The 26,466-nt window shown below is 46.0% G+C and overlaps 5 protein-coding genes across 9 annotated transcripts in view; 2 read left to right on the forward strand and 3 right to left on the reverse strand.

The window, feature by feature from the left end:
- Positions 1-1,822: 1,822 nt before the first annotated feature.
- Positions 1,823-9,995, reverse strand: LOC117586070 (serine/threonine-protein kinase PAK 1). 3 transcript variants are annotated; one of them, XM_034275920.1, is made up of 8 exons: positions 9,930-9,995; positions 6,063-6,349; positions 5,829-5,983; positions 4,753-4,918; positions 4,067-4,684; positions 2,425-3,179; positions 2,140-2,358; positions 1,823-2,078 (listed from the first exon to the last, which is right to left on the reverse strand). In XM_034275920.1, exons 2-8 carry the CDS (start codon positions 6,220-6,222, stop codon positions 1,995-1,997), a joined length of 2,157 nt encoding a protein of 718 aa, XP_034131811.1. In that variant the 5' UTR covers positions 6,223-6,349; positions 9,930-9,995; the 3' UTR covers positions 1,823-1,994. The 3 variants fall into 3 exon arrangements, with proteins under 3 accessions (XP_034131811.1, XP_034131809.1, XP_034131810.1); XM_034275918.1 differs by lacking the exon at positions 9,930-9,995 and adding an exon at positions 9,543-9,889; XM_034275919.1 differs by lacking the exon at positions 9,930-9,995 and adding an exon at positions 6,821-6,942.
- Positions 9,996-10,857: 862 nt separating this feature from the next.
- On the forward strand, positions 10,858-11,751 carry LOC117586328 (nuclear receptor subfamily 2 group E member 1). Its single transcript, XM_034276319.1, has 2 exons — positions 10,858-11,482; positions 11,540-11,751. The coding sequence occupies exons 1-2, from the start codon at positions 10,858-10,860 to the stop codon at positions 11,749-11,751; spliced, it is 837 nt and encodes a 278-aa protein (XP_034132210.1).
- A 159-nt stretch (positions 11,752-11,910) lies between these two features.
- On the forward strand, positions 11,911-14,348 carry LOC117586022 (pre-mRNA 3'-end-processing factor FIP1). The gene is made up of 3 exons (XM_034275857.1): positions 11,911-13,372; positions 13,438-13,664; positions 13,732-14,348. Exons 1-3 carry the CDS (start codon positions 12,031-12,033, stop codon positions 14,260-14,262), a joined length of 2,100 nt encoding a protein of 699 aa, XP_034131748.1. The 5' UTR covers positions 11,911-12,030; the 3' UTR covers positions 14,263-14,348.
- Positions 14,349-14,826: 478 nt separating this feature from the next.
- Positions 14,827-26,466, reverse strand: part of LOC117586021 — a 52,634-nt gene continuing 40,994 nt past the window's right edge. Inside the window, exons 5-15 of one of the 3 annotated variants that reach the window (XM_034275856.1) lie at positions 23,671-23,781; positions 22,697-23,564; positions 19,734-19,824; positions 18,665-19,677; positions 18,431-18,607; positions 18,174-18,366; positions 17,846-18,110; positions 17,610-17,787; positions 17,519-17,530; positions 17,161-17,447; positions 14,827-17,088 (exon numbers count right to left, since the gene is read on the reverse strand). In XM_034275856.1, the coding sequence (XP_034131747.1) occupies positions 16,331-17,088; positions 17,161-17,447; positions 17,519-17,530; positions 17,610-17,787; positions 17,846-18,110; positions 18,174-18,366; positions 18,431-18,607; positions 18,665-19,677; positions 19,734-19,824; positions 22,697-23,564; positions 23,671-23,781 (3,953 nt within the window). In that variant the 3' untranslated portion in view covers positions 14,827-16,330. Of the gene's footprint in view, positions 17,448-17,518; positions 17,531-17,609; positions 17,788-17,845; positions 18,111-18,173; positions 18,367-18,430; positions 18,608-18,664; positions 19,678-19,733; positions 19,825-22,696; positions 23,565-23,670; positions 23,782-26,466 lie in introns of all 3 variants that reach the window. The other 2 variants (XM_034275854.1, XM_034275855.1) reach the window with 2 other exon arrangements.
- Positions 24,157-26,051, reverse strand: LOC117586023 (trichohyalin). Its single transcript, XM_034275858.1, has one exon. It carries the CDS (start codon positions 25,952-25,954, stop codon positions 24,353-24,355), a length of 1,602 nt encoding a protein of 533 aa, XP_034131749.1. The 5' UTR covers positions 25,955-26,051; the 3' UTR covers positions 24,157-24,352.

Genomic DNA, 26,466 nt, shown 5'->3' on the forward strand with positions numbered 1-26,466 from the left:
TACTTGGACGAGGGACGATACACACACTATTTTGTAGGGCATCTGCTGATCGAAATATCGCATCTAATAAATAAATAATGAATGATCATCTATGACCTAATGTCCCATAATGTTCTTCATGTCTAACTTAGCATGATTTTGGAAGTTGGAAATTGAGCGATAAAGATCGCTGTCAGGGAAACGATCCGTACTAATGAAATGTAAATGACCCAAAGCTAAAATTTATATTTTAATTTCAATTCATAAGTATCTGAATGAAAAATTTAATTCTTACTGAACCCAAAGTAACTATTTGTAGTAATTAAATCTGAATGATCATAAGCTCTCACTGATCCCCAATCAATTATTAATAAACACCCTTCCCATTTATGTATACTCACCCCTTACACACCTCCTACACATTCACACACTCCACTCTCTATCGCTGTTACCTGGTGTTTTAGTTTAGACTGACTATTCTATAATTTGTTTCTTTACTATATAGTACGTCTAGATCATCTGTTAGTTTCTATCATACATATACTCGTATGTAATGTACTATTTACTTAGTGTTTTGCTCTTATTTAATGCATTATTACGGTTTCGGTTAGGCACAAAGTAACTGGTTTTCCTTTCTATCCGTCATCGTCTGGGGGGTTTTGGGTGCTGGTTATGTCTCTATGGTTCAGTTTACATGCTAATTGCTTATTCTCTAGTTATACTCGTACTCGCATATTTAGTTGCTACTATCAATGCAATGTTAGTGTGTTGATTTTCTTCGATTCTTCATATATATCATTCTCTCTACATAATATTGCTACAGGTTTGATTTTGTTGGTGTTTTTGTTGTTGTTGTTTCTATAACAAGCCACATTGCATTTGTTTGTAAATTCAAAAATACAGGTGTGTGTGTGTGTGTGTTTGTCGTGTATTCTATATATCTCTAAATATAATTAGTAAATTCTATTACAATTAGATTTTTCTCGTTTGTTTTTGATTTACAGACATACAAAATCTGGAGAGTGAAGAGGGTGTCATTGGGGGGGATCTATTCAAAAAATCTCAGCCAAAAAAAGCATACAACAAAAAAGAATAGCAAATAAAACATATGCACTTAAAATCATATATAAAAAATATATATATATTTATTACATGAAGCAGTTTAGGTAACTAAACTAAAATCAGCATTAATACTCCTAGTCATTAGATTAGTTATCAATTCAAAGCAGTTCCTCCTTCTCCTCTCTTACGCATTCTTGTAGGAATTGAATGGGAAAATAAATTTAAAAATCAATAGTAGTGCTTTATACATGGTACATATATCGTATCGTATAATATATATTTTGTTTTGTTTTTTTAAATGCAAAAGTTACCAATTGTAATGTTTTATAATGTAAATCTGGACAACTATAAAGTAAATGTTTTTTTTTTCTTAAATGATTAAATGATTCTTTTCAAGTGTACAAATTTCAAAAGCATTCAAAATGCTTGATTTGATGCTAATTTTTCGCTTCTCTATACAAAATACAAATGTAAATTTAAGTTTTGGTATATAACAAAATCTTTGTTTGGGAAACATGTTTTTCGTTGGTGTGTGGTGTGTGTGTGTGGCCAAAAGTCGGGTCTGTTTTTGTTCTGAAAACCAAATTGTTGTGTAAATTGAACTACGCGTGTGTTGTCTCCTCTTCATCATCATTTCCTCTACTCTGTTGCAGTTTCTCTTAGCGTTTTGTTTGTTACGAGTAGAATATATAATAGAATATAATATAATATAATATGTATGTATGTATGTATATAATACGTTTATATAAATAATTAATAATAGTAATCATAATAATCATAATCGTTAATCCATCATAATCATTAATAATCCATAATCATTTGCGATTTGTAATTATTGTTGCTATTGTTGCTTGCTATTGTGGTTCTTGCTGTTGCTGAAGAAGTTCTTGCTGCTTTTTGCAATAGTAATTCATTAGTAATGGTTAAATAAGCTTTTTCTTCTTGGTTGACAATCAGTTGCCCTTTGTGGCCTCTTTGGCGGCCATAATCAAAGGCGTTAAACTGGCCAATGGACGTGCCAGCTTCAGGAAGGGATGCTATTAAGAGATTCAAATTAGGAATAGTTTTGAAATCTTCTATAAACTCTAATAGTCTTACCTTTAGCAAATCCATTGCACTGGCTCTGCGCTCCACTTCCACTTCCAGACACTGATCGAGAAAATCTTGAAATGCTTCGGACAGCTTGTCTTTTTCTTTAATCTCTGGCTTGCCATTGGTGGCAATGAGGTACAAGGCTTTCAGCGGATTCTCATTCAAATATGGCGGTTCGCCCTCCACCATTTCAATGGCCATGATACCCAAAGACCATAAGTCAACCTATTGCATAAAGAAGAAATCAATTACAATTTTTAGGTTATAGATTGAGTAGAGTTTAATCCATACCTTGGGACCATACTGCTTTCGTGTGACCACCTCGGGCGCCATCCAGTATGGCGTGCCCACCATCGTTGTGCGTTTGGATTGCTCTGGTGAAATTTGCGCACAGAAACCGAAATCAGTCAACTTGACCGAACCATCCAGGCCAAGCAATATATTATCACTTTTTATGTCGCGATGGATCACTTGATTGGCGTGCAGGAACTCTAGTGCCTGCAGCACCTCCCGACAGACGGCCGCAATCTGTCCCTCGTCCATGCAGGTCTCAGTGACGACATCCGTCAGCGAGCCACCCGGCAGATACTCCATCACTACCCACAGCTCTTCGGACACCAAATAGCTGTCCAAATAATTCACCACATTCGGATGCTTGTTCTCTCGCATCACGAGGATCTCATTGATGATAAGCTCCTTCTTCGGCTGCTGCGAGAGGTTCATTTGTTTGATGGCCACCTCCATGCCCGTCGAGGATTCGATGGCCGTGTACACAGTGCCCGAGGCGCCCTGCCCGATCTTCTCCATTTTCGTGTACTTGCGATTGGGATCTCCAACCGAGACGATGGTGCGCAGTTTCTCCAGAATTTCCTCGTCGGACATCTTCTTCTTTTTGGCATTGGCCGCCCGCGTGTTGGGAGTGACTGCCGCTGCTGCCTGTGGCACGGCAATTTGATTGCCAGCGGCCGCTGGTGGAGCTCCTGCCGCTGCCACTGCAGTTGCATTCAGATTGTTGCCAATCGCCACTGAGGGATCGTTGTACAGGTCTGTGTGCAGGCAGGTGGCATCGTCGGCAACGGCGTCCGCGACAGGAGTGGGTGAGGCAGGTGTTATGGTGGTAGGAGGCGGTGGCATGGGCATGGGGAGCACCGACGAGTTCCGAGCGGAAGATATGGATAGCATCGATGTTGGCGTTGGACAATGGATCGATGGCAAGGCGTTGTTGGTTGTGGTTGTTGTTGCATCATCGTCGTGGAATGATGGAAATGATGAAAAGGAGGAAGCAGAAGAATGGTGATTAGTCGTTGGTGCATTTGTTGCTATTGTTGCTGTTGCTGCTGCTGCTGACTCGGCTGCAAACTGCTCTTGCAATATCGTAGTAGTAGTAGTAGTAGAAGTAGTAGAAGTAGTAGTAGGACTGGTAGTACAACTAGGATTAGTAGCAGACAAAATGGTAGAACTTGTTGTTGTTGTTGTTGCATCAGTGCCTTCTGTTTCTGCTGTTGCCGATGCTGATGCTGTTGCTGACGTCGAGCTGCCCCCTGACGCTGTTTCGTTTGTTTGTTTGTTTGGTTGTTGTCGCAGTTGGTTTTAAATAGTGTATTTTGTTTTTAGCAGCAATTAGAAGCAGTAGTGTTTTTTCAAAAACAGAACAGAACACAGAGGCGATACAAATAACAATAATAGAACATATATTAAATCTTCATTTAGAAGAAAAATAGTTAATTAGTTTTTAACACAACAAAACAGAAGACAAAATCCCGATGGGTGAACACCCTGCCTGCCAGCAATTGGGTTTACTTCTCAATCCTCTAAAGAAAAAACGCAAACAACAATTGCTGCCAGGTGGCGAATTGGCCTCCTTTAAAGGTTCGATCAAAACTATAACTAAAACTAAAAGCAGGATAGCAGCCAGTCCTGGCACAACACTTACTTGCATTGTTCTTATTCTTGTCCAGCGTCGTCGTCACATTATTGTGATGCAGCGGGGATGGTGCTGTCATCACCTTATGGTTCTGCAGTGGAGTTGTGGGCGTTGTGGCCGGGGCTGCTGGCATTATGAGGGGCGAGGGCGCTGGCTGCAGTTCCTCAATGGGTCGCGTGTAAATGGATTTCGTGCGCTCGGGTCGCGATGCCACCGGAGGAGGTGGCGGCTGGTGTGACGCCAGTTGCTGCGGTGATCCGAGCATATCGTCCTCATTGGCAGATGAATGTTGCGATGTGGATGAGGAGGCCGTATGGCCGCCAAAATTATAAGAATGCGATTGACTGATGCCAATGTGATGCTGCTGCTGATGTTGATGCTGCTGTTGCTGATGCTGGCTATGCTGGTGCAATTGTTGATGCTGATGTTGGATAATATGCTGCTGCTGCTGTTGGTAGTGATTGCTCAGCATTTGTCCTGCCACGGCCACGTTGTTGGCATTGGGTCCCAGTGTCATGCTGCCCAGCTGCACGCCAATCAGATTGCCGCCACTGTTGGAGCCATGCAGTTCCGAGTCCGTGGGCGTGCTGCTGGGACTGCTGCTGCTCACGCGACTTAGGGAAGAGCCTGAAACAAGAAAGGATTACATATTAAGTATATAGAGTAACCGGATTAGGAATTTAAGAAATCCTCACCTGAATGCGTCGTTATGGCATTTGTCATGTATTTGGAACTTGGCCTCTGTTTGGTGGTGTTGTCAAACCACTTGAGCACATCTAGAACCGCCTGGGGATTATTCTTCTGCTCCTGCTTGCTGATGTTCGAATTCATCAGCAGACGTGCCCATGCCTCCGGCATACCCTGTAAAAGGCAACACACAAATTGTTTCAATATAAGAGATATTCCACGTAAAAGCTAAGCGAACGAGAGAGCGCATATATGTATGGAAGGCGTAGGGGTAAGGATTCTTAATTTTGGGGCAATTTGGATACATCAATGCTGGGGCCAAATCATTCCGATAGAAAGGGTACATCGACTAAAAGCATTTTCACTACGAAATTGCAGCCATAATGTTGTCTGTGTTGGTTGAGTAGTGTAAGTGTAATGGGAACTAATGATGGGCACCGATCGACAAACATCGAATGGAATGATTAATTTAATAGAATAGACAAAAGAAAATTAATGAGACACCGATCTATCTTGATACAAACATCGAATGCTAGGGAACATCGAATGGAATGGTTTGATATTTAGACGAAAGAAAGGAACACAACACAGTCAATGGTTTGTTGGGAAGAGAAACTAAATGAAGAGCTAGCAAGATTTCCATTGCGTTAGACGTGGAGTTTACTTACTTTCATGGGCAGCTTGAAATAATAATGAATAATAGAAAGTCGGTAAAGAGCACATATCGGCGATAAACAACATAATGTATGTATTGGGTATAGGGTATGTAGTATGTTTATGGCAGAGTACATTTTATATAATGGCAAAGCAAAATTAATGAAAAATTTCATTGGATATGAAACGATTTTTAAAAACTCCTTTAGTAAAAATAATCGCAATCAGTTCTTGTTAGCATGTGAAAGTGTTCTCTTTCGTTTTGAATTATTTTCATTAAAAGCTTATCAAATTGTAGGTTTAAAGCAAATGAAAACATGAGATTTCCTTCAGCTATTTTTAGCAAAATGAAAATTTACGGCGAGGCACATGGAATAATAATAAATATGTACCCAAGGTAAACCGATCCAATAAAAGCCATTAAACTCACCGTAAATTCTCCGGTTAAGGCATCGAAACCCACATGCACCGTATGCTCAAAGTTTGTCGGATACGAAATGTTTGGTTTGGAGTCTGTGTGCGAGGGTTTCGAGCCTTTGATCTTGTTCTTCAGCGTCTTCTTCTTGCGGTCGCCATCGTCGGGCTCTTTGGTGGGGAAAAAAGAGAAGCACATTGTACCACTGGTGGCCACATACTAATCACAGTTTCTATGGCACACACTCACCCTTGGGCAATGGTCGCATATCAACAGGCGGAGCATCACCACAGCCCCCGGCACCACCACCACCGCCGCCCATGAGGGGTACTCGCTCAATGCCAGCGCCACCGCGATTGCTGGTGAGGCGTACGGGCGGCGCCGGTGGTTTATCTTCTTCGCTGGACATGCCTTCTGTGGGTGGTGGTTCCTTTCCTTTCCTCACTTCCTTCTCTTTTCGCTGAGTCTTCTTCCTCCTACTCGTCGTCGTCTTCTACAGCTTCTTTATGAACAGCTGTTCTGATGCCCGAAAACAGCTGAAAATGGAAGGAGGGAGAAAGCGAAAGGAGATTGTTTTATTCAAGACAACAAGAAATGATTTCATTCTTGGTGAGTTCCCACAGATTTCCAGCATTTTCTTATCTATAAAAGCTTATCTTCTCTTTTGATTGTTGTTTTATCAATTTTTTTTTTTGCTTCAGTTGCAGTCGCGTCCGAGTCATAAAAGTTTTGCGAAAACTTAAAATTTGTCATACATCAGAGCATTTATATGTACATTCATAGATATACTACTACTTATACGCAGCTATATAGCATACGTCTGGCTGTTTGCTTATATATTTCACAGAATTCTGCACAAAATTATACAATTTTTGCCCACTTTATTATTTTTTTATGTGAAAATCTTGAAGATCACGTCAAATTCGTGTTGTTGCTCTCATTTATTTTGGCATGCGAAAAAACACACATAAAAATGTTTAAAATGGTTAAAACACCCACACACACACCAAGTGTTGCAGGAGGAACAAGAACAAGAACAATCAATTTATCAATATGGGTCGTCCGACGAACTGAATCCGACTATATTCTATTGGGGGTATTGGGGCCCTCGCTCTTCCTCTGTCACCGCAGTGTTGAGTGTCACTGCCACTAGAACAGCCGGCAAGGAAACACCGCCAGCTTTCCTCCCGCTCTCTCTCTCTCTCGATCATATACCCAGTGAGAGCCAACAAACACAACAACTCATGCATGGAGAGAGGGTGCGAGAGTGGGTGTAGCAGCCACCATAAAGAGCGCCACGCACAGTGTTCGAAAAGCAGCAAACAAATGCTTCCTCCCATATGCCCTGCATTGAGTTTCTTCAAATCTCAGTGAAGCCCACTGTGCGTTCTCTCTCGCCTACGCTGGCGATCGACCCCCCCCCCCCCCCCTCAAAAACAACAACGTTATGCGATAACAAGAGTGACTTCGATTAGCTCACGAAACAAAAACAATGCAGCTCACGCATTCGGAATTACAGTAAAAGATACAAGAGAATATGACTAGAGGGCACCGATTCTTTGATACCCTTAATTAATTATTATTTATATGTCCGCCACCTGTATATACAGGTGTGTATACAGGTGTTTAGAATTATTATGTCTCGGTGCTAATTTATAGCTGATGTAGTGATTTATAGTGCTTTCTTCAATGCGTTACAAACCCTTTATCTAATTTGATTACCTGTTTAATGGGTATGAAAACAAAGCAGAAATTACAGTAACAACATTGCTACCCCGGGGCACCACCACCACCATTAATATGTAATGTGGGCGGCAGCGCAGACAAAACATATGATGGGCGAGCCAGAGAGAGAGTCAATCGCTAGGCGCCTGTCTGCCTTTTTTGCCGGTGACGGCGACGTCGACTGCGCAGCTTTTATGATTCATTTATCAACGTCAGGGCGTTAAGAGTCAATGCAGTCAGTTCAGAGAGAGGGAAACAGCATATGTATGTATGTATGAGGTCTCTTGGGAGGAGGGAGGTGCTGAGTGTGAAAACACTAACAATTTGTATGTGTTTTTGTAGGTTTGTTGGCTTTATGCCCGAAGAGACCATTTCCCGATTCGCGTCTATAGGTAAATGTTGTTTTTAGATCAAGAAACAAACTTCTCTGGGGAGCGCCAGCGACGGCGGCGGCGAAGAGCGTGTGGGCGGCGTCCCAGAATTGGGTTAACCGTGTATCTTTCGTTGTATCGAATTTGTTTCTTTTTTATTGAAGTTCATGTAAAATCAATATACATATACTGTACGTATAGCGGGCTTTTGCGGTCTCTGAACTTTTTTCTTTCTATTATATTTTTCTACTGGCCGGGCCTAATGCAAAATTATTCCCTAATGAGCAAAACACATACACACACAAGCACACGCGAACACACAGGAAGCTTGACAACACTTGCGGCATTTAAATTAGTGACAGAGGTGAGGAAGGATGGCGGGGTGGGAGAGGGAAGGGGAGCTGCCGGGCCAGGGTGGACTTGCCTCTCAAGTGGGGCAAGCATAGGTGCATGTTGCAATGGCAAACAGCAGAAGTAACAGCAGCAGCAGCAACAACAACATGGGGCATGGCGTGTTGCAAGTGCATTGAGTGGCGCTGGGCTCCAAGTGCTGAAAGAAGCCACAAACATATACGGACTTCTCGACAATGTTTATGCGGTGGAAGATAAAGTGATGTTTAACAGCGGCAAGAAATACTGCAGTATGATTTAATTTGTTATACTCCATGGATAACATGAGGTGTCCTACAGTGGGGATAAACGATATAGTACCGCTTAGAACATCGCGGATTTGTCACGCATAATCGCTCGATGGAGAGGAGGCACTGCGACTGTGGCGGCGACGACGAGCGTAGCGTCGTTGTCTATTTTGGGTTTTGGACGCCAGCCGAAAGCAGAAAGCACCAGGCGGAAATGTTATGCCTTTTATATTTTTCTGCTTGTCTGTTTCCTCCCATCCCTCTCTGTACGGTTCTCCGTTATAAGTTGGTTGTTCCGTTTTTACCTGGACTAAACACACACACAAACGAATGTATAGGCCCAAACACCATACGTACATATGAACATACATAAATAAAGCCCCGTTAGGACGCGGCTAACTGTTAAATGCCAAACAGTTGCAACACCAAATTGTAGTTTATGTAAATTTCGTTTTGCTGTTTCTGTGCTTTGTCACGTTTAGCTTGCCGCATTGCACGTGCCCCATCGATGCGGGGGGAAATGCAGTAAGAGGATGAGGGGAAATCACCCTGTATATGCAAGCAGCTTGTTGACATTTTTACCCCACCTCACACCCAGTACACTAAACACACACACACAAATTTCCCCTTACACAATGCCAAATGTTATGGGGAAATATATTTGTGTGCACGTAAAACTGGAACAAACAGCAATGTGTTAATCTTAAAACGAAAACCACTTGAATCGGTGCTTTCCATGGCATTTTCCGGAGCATATCTCAAAGAAAACATAGATCCCATCCCGCACACGCACACACAAGTTGTCGAATAGAGGGGGAGGCAGAATGTGTTGGAAAAATCAATGCACATGTGTGCGTATGTGTGCTTGTGGAACCTCCTTTCAGTGTGAGTCAGAAGCCAGACCAATTGGACTTGCAATGTACTCTTTTTTATGAATGAAACACTCTCTCCTTCCCTACCCTCACACGACACTCTAAATGGGAATGGGGACTCACTGCAGGTAAGTCTTCGGTAACACCCTGTATGCCGCTTCGCTCGAAGTGTACCCTGCAATCTGTCGCTTTCGTTGCGGTGCACTGCTGTGCTGCCAGCACTGCAGGCCTTCTTTTTTCGTGGATTTCTTGAAGTTTTCCTTAAGCACTCAACAACACTTCACTGCACACACACACACACACACAGTGGGTATTGTTTTTCCCGTTTTCTTTAGCGTTGGTTGTCGTGTAATATCCGACACGGGAGCAGCATAAGTAGCAGCAAGAAAACCATTTGATGTTCCACTAATATCAGTGCATAAGACCCAATGGAACGGTTGCGAATTGTTAACAACGCGCGCGCTTTTCCGCCGCTATGTTTTGTTTTTTGTTTTAATATATATTATTTACATTTTCCGCTGTTTATAAAAAAAATTAGAAGACGGCAGCAACAGTGTGACCACGGATTTATCGAAGAAATATACCGTGTGACCCTATTTAATATATCGAAATACACCTTCGCCTTTATTAAATATATTTAGGAGCAATCTTGTAGTTAACCCATTTAAGCCAGATCTAATTTACTCAATGTTTTTTCTACTTAATGTAGATGCTATGTACTTTCTAAAATGTACCCAATTCCCATTTCTCAACGCTTTCAAACAACCACTAATTTTTTCGTCTGAAGTATTATTATGTTATACCATAGAAACAACAAAATACCAAAGCTTAAAAATATACCAAAAAGTGCTTATAACGATTGTTTGAACATTTTGGAATTTGAATTTGTTATTTCCACTGAAATTCATAACTAATTTAAGTCTTTATTGAAAAAGCTTATGGTCAACGTATAAATAAGTTATTAGCGTTGAAAATAAGTTTATTTGCAAAGCAACCAAACAGTTAAAACCGAAACCCAACCCCACCATTGCCACCCACCCCCATAAGGATGTCGCCCTTCAATGTTTACCCAAAATGTCAGCACAAAGGACCTCTGTTCGGACATTTCGAGTGGCCGACGCGCGACCAATCATAGAGCAAAACAATAATTGTTTACAAATTGTTAACACGCTGCGGAATGATTGTCACTTTTGACACGCCACGCCCACACCCACGCCTCCACCTCCGCGACTCGGCATACGGCTTATCCCTGTCGAGTAAATAGCGAAAAAAAACCTCAAATCATGTTGAAATACTACCACAATGCACTCGTCTTTGATTTGCATATCATTTGTGGGGGTATGTCGATGTTCTTTGGGTTCTGGGGGAGTTCCTCTGATGGTATAAAGCCATCAATATCGAGGATGTTCCATGTCAGTTGGATACCAGACGGCGCACCATGTCGATGTTCAGCTCCTGTGAAGTGTGTGGCGATCAGAGCTCGGGTAAGCACTACGGCGTCTCCTGCTGCGACGGATGCTCCTGCTTCTTCAAGCGCAGCGTGAGGAAGGGCAACAGCTACGCCTGCATTGCCATCAAAGGAAACTGCATCGTGGACAAGGCGCGCAGGAATTGGTGTCCCTTTTGCCGCTTCCAGCGTTGTCTGGCGGTGGGCATGAATGTGGCGGCCGTTCAGGATGAGCGCGGGCCGAGAACCCAACAGTCGACGGCTGTCTACAGGTACAGCCGCAGAACCACGCCACAAACGGTGGGGGCTGCCTCTGGAAACGGTGCTCAGGCGTTGCACTTTCAGATCCTTGCCCAGATTCTGGTCACCTGCCTGCGACAGGCGATGGCAAATGAGCAATTCAGCAGCCTGGAGCGGCCGCAACAGGATGCCATCCTCCAGGTGGTGTGGAGCGAAATCTTCATACTGCGAGCCTCGCACTGGTCGCTGGACATTAGTGCCATGATCGATGCCTGTGGCGATGACCAGCTGAAACGACTTATCTACGAGGCCCAACAGCTCAGAGCCGATGTCTTGGAATTGAACTTCCTAGAGACGCTTATACTGTGCAGGAAAGGTAAGCACTGCTCCAGTGATTGGATGAAATGTATACAACATTCCCTGTCCCTTCCAGAACTAGCTCTGAGTGCGGACTATGCCATTATCCTGGCGACCCACTCGAATGGCGCTTTAATGTCTCTCGCGCGTTACACTCTGCATCAGTCGAACTATTTGCGCTTTGGACAGCTGCTACTGGGGCTGCGACAGCTCTGTCTACGCCGTTTCGATTGTGCTTTGTCCTGCATGTTTCGAACAGTAGTCAGGGATATATTAAAAACATTATAAATATATTTCAAAAACTGGCGCCTAAAAATGTAGCTTCATTTATGGTATTTGTCTTTTGGATATAGGCGGTAACACTGAAAGTATCGTTATCGCTCATATGCGATGTTGCCAGACAGTTGCGATGTGGTTTTGTTTATGTGCTGCCATAGAGGTGGGAAACATGTATCGCATTGTATGTGATATATATCGTGTTGATCGGCTTCAATTTTGTTTTAAGTGAAAATTTTGGTTTTTCGCATGGAATTTTAACAAGAAACCATCGAAATAACAAACAAAAGTATGGCTGATGATGCGAACGAGGATAGCTGGCTGTACGGCACCTCGAATCCGGACTCCACCACAAACGAGATTGGCAACGGCGACGATGCGCTGGCGGCCGAACACGAGGCTCAGGCCCTGGCCGCCGTGGTGGCTGGCGACAAGCCGGGCTCCAGTGCACCCTCCCTGCTGCCCGGCTTCACCAAGGAGGAGGTGCCCGAGTACAGCGAATTCGATGATCCCGCAGAGGAGATGGAGGAGGACGAAGAGGCGCTGCCGGACACCACCGACCACCATGCGAGAGGGCGAGACGAAGACAGGGAGGAGACGAGAACGCCGCCGGACCAGGACGAAGACGAGGAAATGGACGAGGCTCCGGCCAGGAAGGAGCGCAATGGTTCTGGCTCCGACGAGGACGATGACGATGACTCGGATGACGATATCAATGTGGTGATTGGCGACATCAAGCAGGCGCCGAGCACATTCAACATCAAACAGCGCCCCAACCTCTTGGCCGGTGGCACGGCCGCCGACAAGGCCAAGCCGGCTGGTCAGGCCGGAAAGTTCAGTATCGAGGACTTTGAGGGTGCCGGCACCATCAATGGAGTGGCCGTGCACGAGTTCAGCATCGATTCGCTGGAGGAGAAGCCGTGGCGGAAGCCGGGCGCGGACATCACGGACTACTTTAACTACGGCTTTAACGAGGAGACGTGGCGTGCCTACTGCGAGCGACAGAAGCGCTTCCGCGTGGCAGAAAGCGGCGTCGGCCTGGCCAGTCTCACCCAGAATGTGAGTCAGAACGCTCCGATTGGGATCCTGAATGACGGTGGCATGAACATGGGTCCCCCGGGGATGCACAACATGCCGCCCATGATGGGCATGAACGATGGGGGCATGCAGATGCCGCCGCCGGGCATGCCGCCACCCAACATGATGCAGCACCAGCCACGTCCGGGCATGGGCATGATGCAGCGACCGCCGCGACCCATTTCCACCACGGGGGGCGGTGTCAAGGAGAATGCCATCCAGGTGATGACCGCCGAGTGTCGGGAGTATTCGCGTGGCGGCCTGGGACCCATGGCGCCCAATTTCCCACCGCCCGGAGCCTCCGATGAACCCTTCTTCCACGAGCCAGAGCCCTTCGACTATGGCTACGAGCCCACTCAGGAATCGCAATGGGGCAACGACAATCCCGGCTGGGTGCCCACCGGCATCAAAGAACTGACGCCCGGCCACGCTCACATCCATCAGCCGCCGCCCGGCATGCCGCCCCAAATGAATGTGCCGCCTCCGCAGATGGGCGGCCCACCTCCGCAGCTACGCGGCATGATGCCGCCCAATATGCGAATGCCTCCAAACATGAGTGAGTTCTGAATGCGGGTCCCTGATCCCTGCCCCGATTACTTATGCCTTGATGTTTTATTGTAGATATGGGTCCACCGCATGGAATGATGATGGGTCCTGGCAATGGACCGCCGCCTGGGATGAGAATGGGCATGGCGCCGCCACAGCGTATGCCCATGGGCGGTAACAACAATGGAAATATCAGCAATTTGGCCTCCTCATCCTCTGCCTCCTCCTCAGATCGCGGTGGCTACGACGATGAGCGTGAACGACGGCGACGGGAAAAGGACAAACAGATCAAGAAGGATGCGGTAGGTCACATCCATCCTTCATCCATCCTGCTGATTGTCTAAAGAGATTGTTCTTTGTATCTTGCAGCTGCGCAAGGACTTCATCGAGATGCTGCGGGAACGACACGACATCGAGAGGCATTCGCGCTGGTATGACATCAAGAAGAAGTTCGAAGCGGATCCCAGGTATCGTGCTTTGGACTCGTCCTATCGGGAGGAATACTTTGAGGACTATCTGCACATGCTGAAGGATGAGAAGCGCAAGGAGCGCGATGTGAAGGAACGCGATCGTCATCGCGACAAGGAGCGATCTCGGGACAAGGACAAGGAGAAGGAGAAGGAGAAAGATACCAAGGACAAAGACAAGGAGAAGGACAAGGAGAAGGACAAGGACAAAGACAAAGACAAGGAGAAAGAAGAAAAAAAGGAGAGCTCCCGTGTACGTTCCCGCTCGCGCGACAAGTCCAGTCGCCGCAAGTCCAAATCCCGCGAAAAGGAGCGCAGCGAACGCAGCAGTAAAACGGGTGCTGGCAGCAGTTCGGGAGCGACCTCTGGCTCATCGTCCAGCCGTGGGGACAAGAAAAAGTCCCATCGCAAGGAAAAGGAAGAGGAGGAATAGCATTTGCTTAGATACTACATGGAAGACGAGGGAAAAACAGCTACACCCTAAGCAGCTGCCGATCCACACACACACACACACCACACGCATACACACAATCCAAAATACACAAAACGAAACGAACATTTTTGAAAGAGAAAAAAACACTTCCAATAAATAATAAAAAAAAAAACAAAGAAAATGTATCCTGGGAGAACATTGGGGAATTCTCTTCAGTTAAGGAATACGTTCGATTTAAGGTTGTAATTCATTTAGATATGTTCTCCCGATAATCTAAAAGTGTATTCATTCAGTCTGTATAATAATTTGAAATTATTCCGCTGTAAGATGGTAATTTGATTTATACTCAAATTAAATTAGAGCAACAAAAATCACACAAAAATCTGTGTAGGTTAAAAAAACAGCAGGGAAATCCTTTACATATTTAAATACGCCGCAATGTCGCTGCCACAATACAGACAACAAACAAAAAGTAAATGAAAACCATGAAAACAACTAATCCGCCCGAGTCCATTCAAGAGGGCAAAGAGAATACTCGTATCATCCCGCACTTGAACGGCCTGGCCTGGCCTGTCCATTTGGTTTACGAGTATTTTCATTCGATGTTCAGTGGGGTTTTTGTAGTTTCTCAGTGACATTTAAATTAATAACATCGTAGAGGATTTTAAAATAAATTTATGCATTTATTTATTTGTATGCCTGTATGCCAGTGTGCTGATTAATGCGAGAGAGAAGTGAATGAAATTGAAATATCAAATAAAATAAATGAAAACCTGAACAAACAAATTGACAGCCACAAAAGTGTGGTCTTAATTAACACAAAATGAACGACACATGGGAAAATAATGATACCAATACAGAGTTGTGTGCATATTAGATGGCTCTTCTGATTTTCCAGCTGGCTATAATGTTTCGTGCTTTTTCGGTATAATTGACATCGTAATTGTCACAAATTTGAGCATAATATTTTTGAGATGCAACCAAATGCAATAGGGGAAATAATAATTATGATCATTTAGATGGATTTTACACTTAATTATACTTATGCTAGCCTTTTCTGGGGGTTAGTTATAAAAGTTGTGTGTGTCTGTGTGTGGGTTAGTTTTGATTTATATTCCACTCCAATTTCTGCTAGAGATCTATGTTGCATTAGAACTGATATTTAAGGTTGATTTCCTCAATGCGGGATAGATACACACGCATGCACTGGATGATGAGAGTACGAGTAGTTTACAATCCGATTACACTAAGGAGCGGTTAAAAAATATACTATATATTATTATTATTATATCTGTATATCATTAGACAGTGAGACGACAAACGAATCTTTTCGGTTCTTATCCATTCTACAGTATTGTTTAGACTTTCTATATTTCATTTTAAAAGTAACAACGATTGTCTTTAGAAAACTAAATTCACGTACGCTCAATACTTATAGGATAATCGTATATATATATACTATATAATGTATGGAGTATGTCCGCTATATACTAAATATTCTGTGACTGATTTCAATTTTTTTTTAATTCTCGAAAAAGGAACATCATGTGTGTATATAATATCTGTATGTTTATTGTATATTCTATGTTTAGTTGCTGTAATTGAAAACCCATGCAAGTGGAACAAAGAAACAGCCCGAAAGTTCAGATCAGATCAGATATACATATACATAATAGTTATATTTTTGTGTGTGTTTTATTTTGATTACGAGAGACAGTCAGTAGTAGTTTCAGATGCATTTGATTATATTCAGATTTTGGTTTAGATTTCGGCAAACTCATTGAGGAAGAGATCGAGATTCATTCTATGGAACAATGGACAGTGATGGGGGGTATTAATAATCCTCAACTAAATTGTACTTTCATTTTGCAGCTGCAACCAAATTTTGCATGCATCCGAGGTACTTTGCTTTCCACATCACAACACGCGCCACAAACTCATTTGCATTCACACTCTCTCTTTCGTATTCACACTCAGATTCATTCGACTCACCGTACACTCAAATCGGGTTTATGTTTTTGGCCTACTTGTGGGCCTAAAGCTTGGTTTATGGGCCTTAGATTGTGCCCTATCTGCTCAAGAGCTGCTCCACGTTTAGGGTCAGCTCTGGGGCAGTATTGGGGCTACCATTGTTGTTGTTATTAGTGGGACTATGGGCATAGATGCCATTGAGGGTGCGGGATGGCGCCGGCGATGTGGGGGCCGACAGGAGGGGCGGACTCAGGGCCAGGGGCGGCAGCGGCGGTGACTGCGCCTCCAGTGTTGAGGGCGGACTACGGTTGAGATTGCTGTCGAGACTGCTGTGATGCTGCGACGATGCGGGCGACAGCGGAATCTCCTCGATCTTCTCCAGATCCTGGGTGATCGACGACGAGTTCTGTTTGTGGGCCCGCGTCAGTGTGCCCTTGGGGCTGCGCGACTGCGTTTCATGGATGAGGGGAATATCCAGCATCGAGCTCTTGCTAGCACTCACCAAGGCCGCGTAGTTGGTGGCCTGCAGAGAGTGCTGATGATGCTGTTGTTCTCCCTTCGCCTGCTGGTCATCCCGATCGAGACTGAACTGGCGACGCAGCAGGCGACTGGAGCCGGGTTTGCTATCAAATTTCGACGTACTGCCGCCCATCGAGCCGCCACCACCGCTGCCCGGCCCACTGGCCACGCCTGCCCCTACGCCGTGACAGGCCCCCGCATTGCCGTACAGATACTTGCCATCGTAGAACTGGGTCAGATTGCTCTCACTGGGACTGAGACACTTGTAGTGGTTGTAGGGCGAGCTGAGGTCCATCATCTCCTCGATCTTCTTGTACAGCCGCGAGCTGGAGCCGCCTGTGGAGTTGGGCAGCCGATTGAAGCTGTTCGGATTCAATAGATTGTCCGGCGTTAGTTCGGACAGCTTACGGGACTGTGGACTCGTGCTGCTGGGCGTCGCCTTGCCGGGAAACTCCGGACAGAGTGTGGCATTCGGGCTGATCGTGTTGGTGGAATTGGAGTCCAGCGAGTACGAGTTGGGCAGATGTCCCACGGAGGCCATATCCGAATTGGCTGGCGGCGTAATCTCCACTTTCACTTCCACCGATTCCCCAGCCAGCGAGGAGCTCTGCGAAGATGAAGGATTCGTGCTCGTGCGGGATTTATTCGCCTGCGCTTTCAACGTGATGGAGTTCCTTATAAGCGATTCATCCAAGCTTTGGGGGAAGCAGTTGAATTTGTAATTAAAGAACTTATTGAAGAGGGTTTTCAACAATTAATGACCTACCCATGCGACTCCCTGGGGTAAGCAGGGTATAGTTTTGAGAAGAGTTAAAGATAAAGGTTTAGGGAAGATTTTGCCATTGTTTTATACTCACCCAATTGGCGGTGGTGCTGGCAGTGGCTTATCAAAACCCTTCCTGCCCAGCAGCCAGAATGTGTTCATCATGCCCTTGCCTTTGATATCGATGAGTCCTCGAGGCTCTATGGCATAGCCACCACGCGCCTCCAGCCGATCGCGTGTCTCTTGTGACATGTGTATGCGCCAAGAGGAACCTTTGAGGGGAGACAAGGAATAAGGAATGTAAACCAAGTCAAGTACAAGTCGAAATACCTGTAGATTCCATTCTGGAGGCTGTGTTGACTGTATCGCCGAAGAGACAGTAGCGTGGCATGGTCAGACCCACCACGCCGGCGCAGCAGGGACCAGTGTGCAGACCAATGCGCAGCTGGAGCGGCACACCAGGCAGATGCTTGACATTGAAGCGACCGCTCTGATGCAGCAGATCCAAGGCCATGGTGGCTATCTGTTCAGCATGATCGGGTATCTTGACAGGCAGGCCACTCACCACCATATAGGCATCGCCAATGGTCTCCACCTGAGAGGCAGAGATATATCATTTCCGGAGAGATACGTATAATTGATTTGGGATGTCACGCACCTTGTACACATTATACGCATTGATGGTGGCATCAAAGATCGTGTAGAGATCGTTTAGCAAGTCCACAACCTGCACTGGGCTGCAGTGTGCGGCAATTGTTGTAAAACCAACAATATCGCTAAAGTATATGGTAACATCGGAGAACTCTTCAGGATCAACGCCCAAGCCCATTTTGAGTTTCTCAGCCACAGAACTAGGCATTGAAAACGAGTGGAAATTGTGGATATATATCGATCTATATGGAGATGAGAACCCACCTTGGCAACATGCGATTCAGCAGCTGTTCAGTCTTCTTTCTTTCAATATCCAATTGATCGGTGCGCTCTCGTATCAGCTCCTCCAGATTATTCGAGTATTTCTCCAGCATTTGGAACATTGTATCCACAAAGTTCACCTTTCGACCATGATTTAGCATCTTGAAGCGCTCATAAACGCTGCAAAAAAAAGAGTACTTAAATAATAGAATAAGGTCGAAGGGTAATGCCACTTACGAATTAAAATCTGGTCGCATATCTGGCTGTTCGGCCCAGCACTGACGCATGATATTGATGGCCTCCGGCGGTGCAGCACCCTTCGAAACGGAGGGACGTATCAGTGGCGGTGGCTTTTTAATCTTTGTAATAATATCCTCCGGCGAGAGGGAGAGCATGCAGTAGGGCTCTCCGCGCACCACAACCTCCTGCATGATGATGCCAAAGGAGTAGACATCCCCGAGCTGCGTGCCGAACTGGATGCGTCCGTGGTGCTGGTGATGATGCAGGTGCTGCTGCTGATGGGTCTTCATGAGGCGCAGCAGCTCGGGGGCTGTCCAGAGCAGTTCCTTGGCGCTGCGTGGCATCAGTGGCAGGCCCTGAGCCTCGTAGAAGGAATTCAGTCCATAGTCGGTGATTTTAAGCACCCAACGGGCATCCACCACACAATTGCGAGAGGTGAGAGCTCCGTGAACGCGCAGCGGAGAGGTGTGCAGGTAACGCATGCCTCTGACTAGATCCGTGAGCAGGCTGAGGCGGAAGGACCAGTCCAGCTTGATCTCATCCATGATGAGCACATCCTGCAGGGATCCCCGAGAGCAATAGTCAAACACCATTGCCGTGCGATTAGGATCAGAGAGCCAACCAATCAGCGGATTGATGTTCTCGTGCCTCAGTCCATGAGCCATAACCAGCAGATCCATGGCCTTGGAGCGCAGCTCTGCGGAGCCATTCATATTAATCTCCTTGAGCTGCACCAGATCCCCGTTATAGCGCGCTCTCATGTCCAGGTGTGCGGGATTGTGCCTGGCCAGGCTGCCCGCTGCGGATGAGCCTCGCTTTCCATTTACCGTGGTCGTGGTGGAACTACCCACGCCACCCGTGGAGGCTGCTGCTCCGGGTATCACAAATCCTAGATTCTTAAGCGATCCAATAGAACCCTTCAGCAGATCGGGCTTGTCCACCTCGGGGCCACCGAACTCCTGGAGCTGCTGCAGCCAACAGCAGAGCATGGCCTCAATGCCTTCATCCACCTGAAAAGGCAAGAGAGATTGGTAATCTCTGCTCGACTCGTCATGGTTCTACTTACCCTTCGCGAATCCACTGGGAAGACAAAGTCACTGGCGGATAGAACTATCTTATTGGGACCCTTGGAGAGGCGCTGTCGCAGGAAATAGTTTCTGGAGGAACAAGTTTAAGAATTACCCAAGAAGAGCCATCACAACTGACACCTGCCTGTACAAGTTGTTGTCTACTTCAATAGAGCTGAATAACTACTTAGCAGCAGCGGAGGCTTCAATTAGCTGCAGCATCCAATCAAACACACACTTTCCCCTCTTCTGGCCCAGTTTCCACTCCTATCCCGTTGGCCAATGCAATCTGCATCCATTAACCCAACCGACCCACAGAAGAGCTCAGAGACCCTTGGCTTCGTTGCGGTTGGGACTATAAAAACTTTTTACTACCACATTCTTAGTTACACCTAACAGTTCTGTAGCGTTTGTGTGTGGTCCACTTCCTGGATGGATGAAGCCAGCTGGAGGCAGGGTTACCCGCAAATTCATGCAGCAATTGTTATGCCAGAAGTTTTGTTTGGGCCACGTGGCCCAGAGTCAAGTCAAGTCCGGGTTAAGTGTATTAAGGGGCATTAATGGGCTACACCCTAAGTAGGGCAGCAGAAACTCTTTTCGGCCACACGTGTACCGGTTGTTAACTAGATTTCCAATCCAAACACACCTCCCCGCCACCCAACAACCTGCTCAGCCAAAGAGACAAACGGAAGCTGGCATTAAATTTAGTTTTTTTTCCTTCCCATTTATGGCAGAACTTTTTGGGGCTTAGCTAAGGGCAAAGTTGTGTGTGTGTGTGTGTGTTGACAATGATTCAGGGATTAATGCAGAACGAGGTCAAGCAAGGTCATAGATCAATCAATAAAAGAAAAGTTAAGTATGTAAATATACGAGTACATAGGTACATACCATAATCCCTGTTTCTCTTTCCGTTTTGCTACTTTTATTCTCTTTATTTTGTATATTTTTGTTTGCATTTTGCATGCCGCGGATTAAAACAAACACTTTGTCAAATGTTAGACCCCGAGGGTATTCAAGCAACGTTGTTGCGGACCAACTTTTTTATATATTTCCCCCTAGCTGGTGTTTCTGGTACAGGTGTGACCACGGACGGCCTTGCGCTGGGATCTCCTTTTGTACCCTTTAAAAGGGTAAAACATTCCCTAGAAAATGTTGTATACTAGAGTAACTGTGGAAACAGCTCGTTAGAACAGCCTTAGTGAGCTTTTACACTCTTGTTTCACAAGATAATTCCTCGAAAAGCAAATTTTAATGAAAAATTAAAGCAATGGCTCTACAAAAGGGTATCCAATGCCTCTGCCTAGGAGGCTAGCTAACCAGCCCTGCTTCCTGTTTGTGCTTTTTTGCTTCTACTTCTCTCTCGCGCTAATTAAAACTTCATGAGTTGCATTTTAGAGTGGCTGGGAAAAAAGTATCTCTGATTGTTGCGGTTTAAAGTTGTGTGCTAACTAGCTTAAAAACGATTAAAAAACAATTTTCAGTTAATGGACGAGAGCGTGAAGGTGAATGATCAGGGGACAAGCAAAACAGGATGTGGTCTAGGGCTGATACCTCGGGGACGGCCACAACAGGAAATGTCGTTGGCATGTCACATAGTCAATGATTTGTTTCAGCCGCTTTCGATGTGTTGGTTTCTTCTGCATAAATGTCAACTGTCAGGAATTCCAGTGGTACTCGTGTGCGTGTGGCCACCTGTTCTACGCTTTGACGAATGTAATAAATTAATTAAATGCTTGTTTTAATGGTCCACCTATTGGCAGAGTGAGAGGCCTGAGAGTGTGTGAATGGGTGGTTGGGCTGGTTGATTCGTGGGTGCGTGAAGTGTGCGGTTAGCTATTGATTTTCACGTAGATAACTTCAATCAGGCCACAGACCGACCATTTGAATTTGACCTTAACTGTTTCGATATATCATCAGTGATGCATGCAGATAGCCCTTGACTTTGGGCCAGCTTGCATAAATCATTTTCGAGTGTGGTTCACGATAATTAGCCGTATAACAGATACGTACATATCCAAATGTAGCTTAAAGGCAATCAAAAGTCAAGTTGGTATTGTCTTTGGATCAATTAAAGTGGGTTTGGGCATCTGTGAAGCGCTTTAGAATTGATTAAGAGTAAGTGGCTCCCTCTATAGATGTATCTAGATGGTAATTATCTATCTATAGGCTTATCAGGGGCCGGTCAGTAATATCAGTAAGCTATTCGTTTGGTAATCTACAGATTTATCTGATTGCCTTTGGCATACCTAGGACGTTTTAGATATAACAAAATTCTTTTAGAGTAAGTGGCTCCCTCTATGGAAGTATTAAATTGTGTTTTTCCAAAGGTCTAAAGAGTTTTGAGCTGAATATAGTGGTGCAGACCAACCCATGACCTTAGCTAGTTAATATTCCTATAAACTTTGCTTGCCCTCAATAGCTCCCGAACCAAATAAAAAATACATACAATGTTTCAATCGATTCTAAACCCAACTGAATGCCTTTAGAGAGCAGATGCACCAACGTGATTAATAAAATTAAAAGCGAAATTGAATTACAATTTATTCGCTCGAACAACACAAACAAACAATTTTTTTCGAGTTGCGGCAAAAGCAATTAGCATCCAACTAATAGCTGGGGAGGGGGTAGCAGGAAAAGCGAAACAGAGAGATGAAAATGAAAATTCTCCCGCTCGCAAAAATATTTTTGTATATTTTATGCCCAATTGGATTTACAGAAAAGATGAACGAGTGGCTGGCAGCCTTTTGGGGCGTGCTAATTGATTTTTTTTCAAGCGCTGGAAAAGTTTGCTGCTGCCGGACCGAAAACCGAATCTTAATTACGCCCCAGAAGCCTCTGTTTCATCTTGTATTTGAAGAGCGTGTTCCGGCTTACGATTTCACACGAATTGGCACTTAAGATTTGTGTGCTTTAAAGATACTCTCCCCCATTATGATGGCTAAAAATATGAATCAAAACTCACCTCAGGGCTATTCCGGCGGCCACACTGCCTGCCACAATGATCATCAGAAGGCCCACACAGATGGCCACGATGGTCCAACAGATGGCACCACAATGCCACAATTGGACGCTGCTCACCAGCAGCCATTCATCGTAGCCCGGTTGCACAGAGTGGGTGATGTAAGAGTCCTCGCTGCCCCCATCCGCGGCGCCATTCGCCATCCTCCTTCTGTCACTCCACTCCAGGATGAGCAGAGGCCGCCATTTGTATCTGGAGGACACCATCCGAACGTTGGCATCCCGCACAATGTCCAGCACTATGAAATCATATTTGGGAATGGCTTCCTTTCGACTGGCATTCGCTTGGGCCGCCGCCGTGGCAATGTGCGTGACAATCAGATCGTACAGGGGAAAGAGCTTTATGTAAGGGTAAAGTTCATCCACACTGGCATTGTGGTGGGGCCCGGACCCACCGGTGGTGGTTCCACCAGTCGAAGCGTCATCGCTGGTCTGCTCTCCCTGTGGTGGCATCCGAAAATTCTGCATTGTGGCCATCAGACCGGCGGCATTCAGAAAGTGTCGATGCTTATCGCTCAGCAGCGTCAGCACCAACAGATTGCTGGTGACCAGCCCCGAAACGGAGCTCGAGTTCCCGCCAGTGGCCAGATGCAGTGGCGGGGGATGGTGGCGTCGAAGGTGGGCCAGATATTTGTAGAACCGATGCTCGACATTCAATGAGCTGGCCACCATATCGATGAGAAGTATTTTCGTGTGCTGTTTGGTCGGAGGCGCCGCCTCAGCCGCCTCCTCCCCATCCGCCACCACCTTTTCCATGCTGGCCAGCAAACGGAGCGTACTGTCATCGCCCAGTGGGGCCGTGATAATAATTGCTATAAGTCGAGACCCAAAATGCAATGAGCCCCTCAACCGTGGTAGTAGCACCCAGCAACAGCTAGGCGACCAGTGTGATTTTTGTGTTTCTTTTGCGATACTCACCTTTGCCTGGCTTATCCTGACCGTGCAGGTCACGTACAGTCCTGCCAATTTCAATGCGATATGGTACATGCAAGTTGGCCGCTATGGCCAGTCCTAGGCCCCAATTGTCGTCTGCAAAATATTGACAGAGACAGAGATAGAGAGTGAGAGAGCGATAGAGATATGCTGTCGAAATTAAATTGCGTTTTTGTGGCACGTAAAGTGTTGGTGGTGTCATGTGTCTATACTCTGTTCTCTGTTCTCTGTTCTCTGTTCTGGTTTTGTTGCATGGCCCTCCAGTTTAGGTTGGTTCCCTTTTATTGGGTTTATAATTTGGCATGCCAGTGGTAGACCCCGTTTTAGGCTGAAGCTTGGTACCCGTTCTGGTTTCATAATGAGCTCTGTTTGAGGGGTTTTTGTCTGTGGTTTGCTTATGCAAATGTCAGCGCATAAAAGGACAACCGTGGAGTTGATAAAACTAACTTTTTCCGTATAACAATATCTATGTGAGGTTTCAACTGAATTTATTTGCATAGATATCAATACGATATACATTTATGGGTGACTGTTTCCAACTGTAGCCTTATATATTGTGTGGTTTACAGGCCGAAACAATTATTTATAAATGTATATCGTGTACATCATGAAATATTAAAATATCCAACTAACTTTCAACACAATTTAAAGAGCAGAAAGCATGCAATTAATAGAACTTGCAGTGACAGTTTCTAAAGCCCGGCCGATGTGGCTTCTTTGGGGCTTCGGGGGCCGCTTTTTCGGTCTTCTGGCAGGGAATTTCGGGTGGCAAATCGCAACCGTCGAGAGCCATAAAGCTGCAATGTCTGCGTGCCGCCTCCGGACAGGGACACTTGTCCAGGCTGGCATTGTCCACCCGAGCCTTGTACTGCTGCTCAGTGATGGGGGCCCGGGGCACATATTTGTTGGGGTCACAGGCCATAACCCGCCAGTTGGGATGAGCGCGCAGGTAGTCGGTGCCACTCTCCAGGTACTCTTTGGCCAGTTTCTTGCATGCAATCGGATCATCGACAGCCTCCCGTAGCTGACTCTCGAAGTGGGCATTCTCCTCTGCCTGGATGCGTTTCATTTCGATGACCTGAGCATCCAGGGCGGCGCGATGGCGAAGCTGCTTGCAGAATTTCATGGCGTGGGTGACCTCCGGGTGGACAAAGCGGTTCTCGGGCATCTTGTTCTCCCGCACTTCGGCCTCCAGGCGCAGACGTCGCTCGGCCTCCTCGCAGATTTGCAGCTTGAGAATCTCATGGCAGCGTGCCGCCTCCTCCCGCTTGAGGCGCGTCGTCTCAGCAATGTTGCTCTTGGTGCAGATGTCCACCTTGTAGAGATCGGCCGTGCGGTCGTCCATCATCTTCTCGATGCCCATCTCGAGGGCCTGCATGCGACGCACATACGCCAGATATTCGAGGGTGGCACGATTGAGGTCCCGCTTGGCCTGAGCAATGTTTGCCCTGGCCTCCGCCTCCAGGCGCTCCGTTTCGCGACAGAAGGCGGCATGCTCGGCCTTGTCGGACTCCCAGACGGCCAGCTTGGCGCACCTGCGCCGATGTATCTCCTTTAAAAGCTCGTCCCTGTATGCCAGATTCTTGGGCGGAGCAGGCTGATGATCCTTGTCGAATTGCTCCAGGCGTATTTGCTCGAGTATTTCGTTGAGGGCGCGGGCCTCTTCGCGCTTCTCTTCATCCTTACGCGCTAGCTTCTCGGCGTTGTCGAGCATTTGGATGCCCAGGACGTGCTTCACCTGCAACTTTACCTTCTCGCGTCGCTCGTTCTCGCTCTTCTGAGCGCAATCGTACTCCTCCCAGCGTCTGCGGTTCAGCTCCAGCCAGATCTTTTCCTGCTCGCACTCGCGGTGCTTCCTGCGTTGATTCTCGAGGATCTGCTCCTGCTGGATGATTTTCGTCTCGAGCAGATCCTGGTGCCGCAGTGCCTCGCGTATCTCGTAGCAGTTGAGCATCACCTGTTGGACGCGTTTGTCCTCTATGAACTTGTTCTGCTCTTTGAAGTTCTCCACCTTGATGGCTTGCAAATGTTCCTTGCGTTCCTTGATATCCTGGCCGATGCGGTTCTTCACCGTATTGGAGAACTCCTCCTCGTACAGCTTGTCCTCCGCCTCGAGAAGGTTCTTTAAGCAACGACTGCGCTCGTTCAGCTCCTGAGCGGCTACTTCCTTGGCCTTGTTGACCAACAATCCAATTTGGCAATGCAAACTCTTGCGATCCGTTCGCTGGATGAACTGAAAGTGCTCCTGGCCATGACCCGACTCTTGCATGGTGGCCCAATCGATTAATATAAAGCCCAAAGTATATAATAAGGAAAAAAAATAACTATTGAAAGTATTCTGAATTTCTCAAGTTGTGTGTCTAGGTTTTGTTCCAGAATGAGTTGAAGGACAGTAAAGGCAAAGGGAAACGGATTCAAAATCTATCATTTGGTAGCACTCTGTTAAGTTGTTCCCCCTTTAAAATCTGCATGATGTATGCTCCACTCAATGGTGGAATCCACAAGACAAACACACAATGCACCTCCATTGGACCCACGGGCTCCATTATGGTCTCCATTATGGGTTATGGTCTCTGGCCCAAAGTGTTCCATAGATCATAAGTGCAAATGCAAAGCCCATAAACACCCGCCCATAGATTTTACTGCGCTGTCATGCTCAATGTGCAGATTTCTGTACATAATTTATGGAATCTCACACGCAAGGAGAATGCTCTGTGATTTGGAGCTGGCCAATGGGATGGGTGCGGTATAAGTTTCTGACGAAAAGCTAGTATGACAATA

Source organism: Drosophila guanche, unplaced genomic scaffold (assembly GCF_900245975.1).
Source record: "Drosophila guanche unplaced genomic scaffold, DGUA_6, whole genome shotgun sequence".
NCBI lineage: Eukaryota > Metazoa > Arthropoda > Insecta > Diptera > Drosophilidae > Drosophila > Drosophila guanche.

Excerpts from the sequence above, each read along its gene's own strand:
- LOC117586023 (XM_034275858.1), bottom strand. The coding sequence starts at position 25,954 with ATGCAAGAGTCGGGTCATGGCCAGGAGCACTTTCAGTTCATCCAGCGA.
- LOC117586070 (XM_034275920.1), bottom strand. The coding sequence starts at position 6,222 with ATGTCCAGCGAAGAAGATAAACCACCGGCGCCGCCCGTACGCCTCACC. Across the intron at positions 4,919-5,828 it reads CCTTAACCGGAGAATTTACG|GGTATGCCGGAGGCATGGGC; the intron begins GTGAGTTTAATG and ends TGCCTTTTACAG. Across the intron at positions 2,079-2,139 it reads GTGCAATGGATTTGCTAAAG|CATCCCTTCCTGAAGCTGGC; the intron begins GTAAGACTATTA and ends ATCTCTTAATAG.
- LOC117586022 (XM_034275857.1), top strand. The coding sequence starts at position 12,031 with ATGGCTGATGATGCGAACGAGGATAGCTGGCTGTACGGCACCTCGAAT. Across the intron at positions 13,373-13,437 it reads GCGAATGCCTCCAAACATGA|ATATGGGTCCACCGCATGGA; the intron begins GTGAGTTCTGAA and ends GTTTTATTGTAG. Across the intron at positions 13,665-13,731 it reads AACAGATCAAGAAGGATGCG|CTGCGCAAGGACTTCATCGA; the intron begins GTAGGTCACATC and ends TGTATCTTGCAG.
- LOC117586328 (XM_034276319.1), top strand. The coding sequence starts at position 10,858 with ATGTCGATGTTCAGCTCCTGTGAAGTGTGTGGCGATCAGAGCTCGGGT. Across the intron at positions 11,483-11,539 it reads GCTTATACTGTGCAGGAAAG|AACTAGCTCTGAGTGCGGAC; the intron begins GTAAGCACTGCT and ends TGTCCCTTCCAG.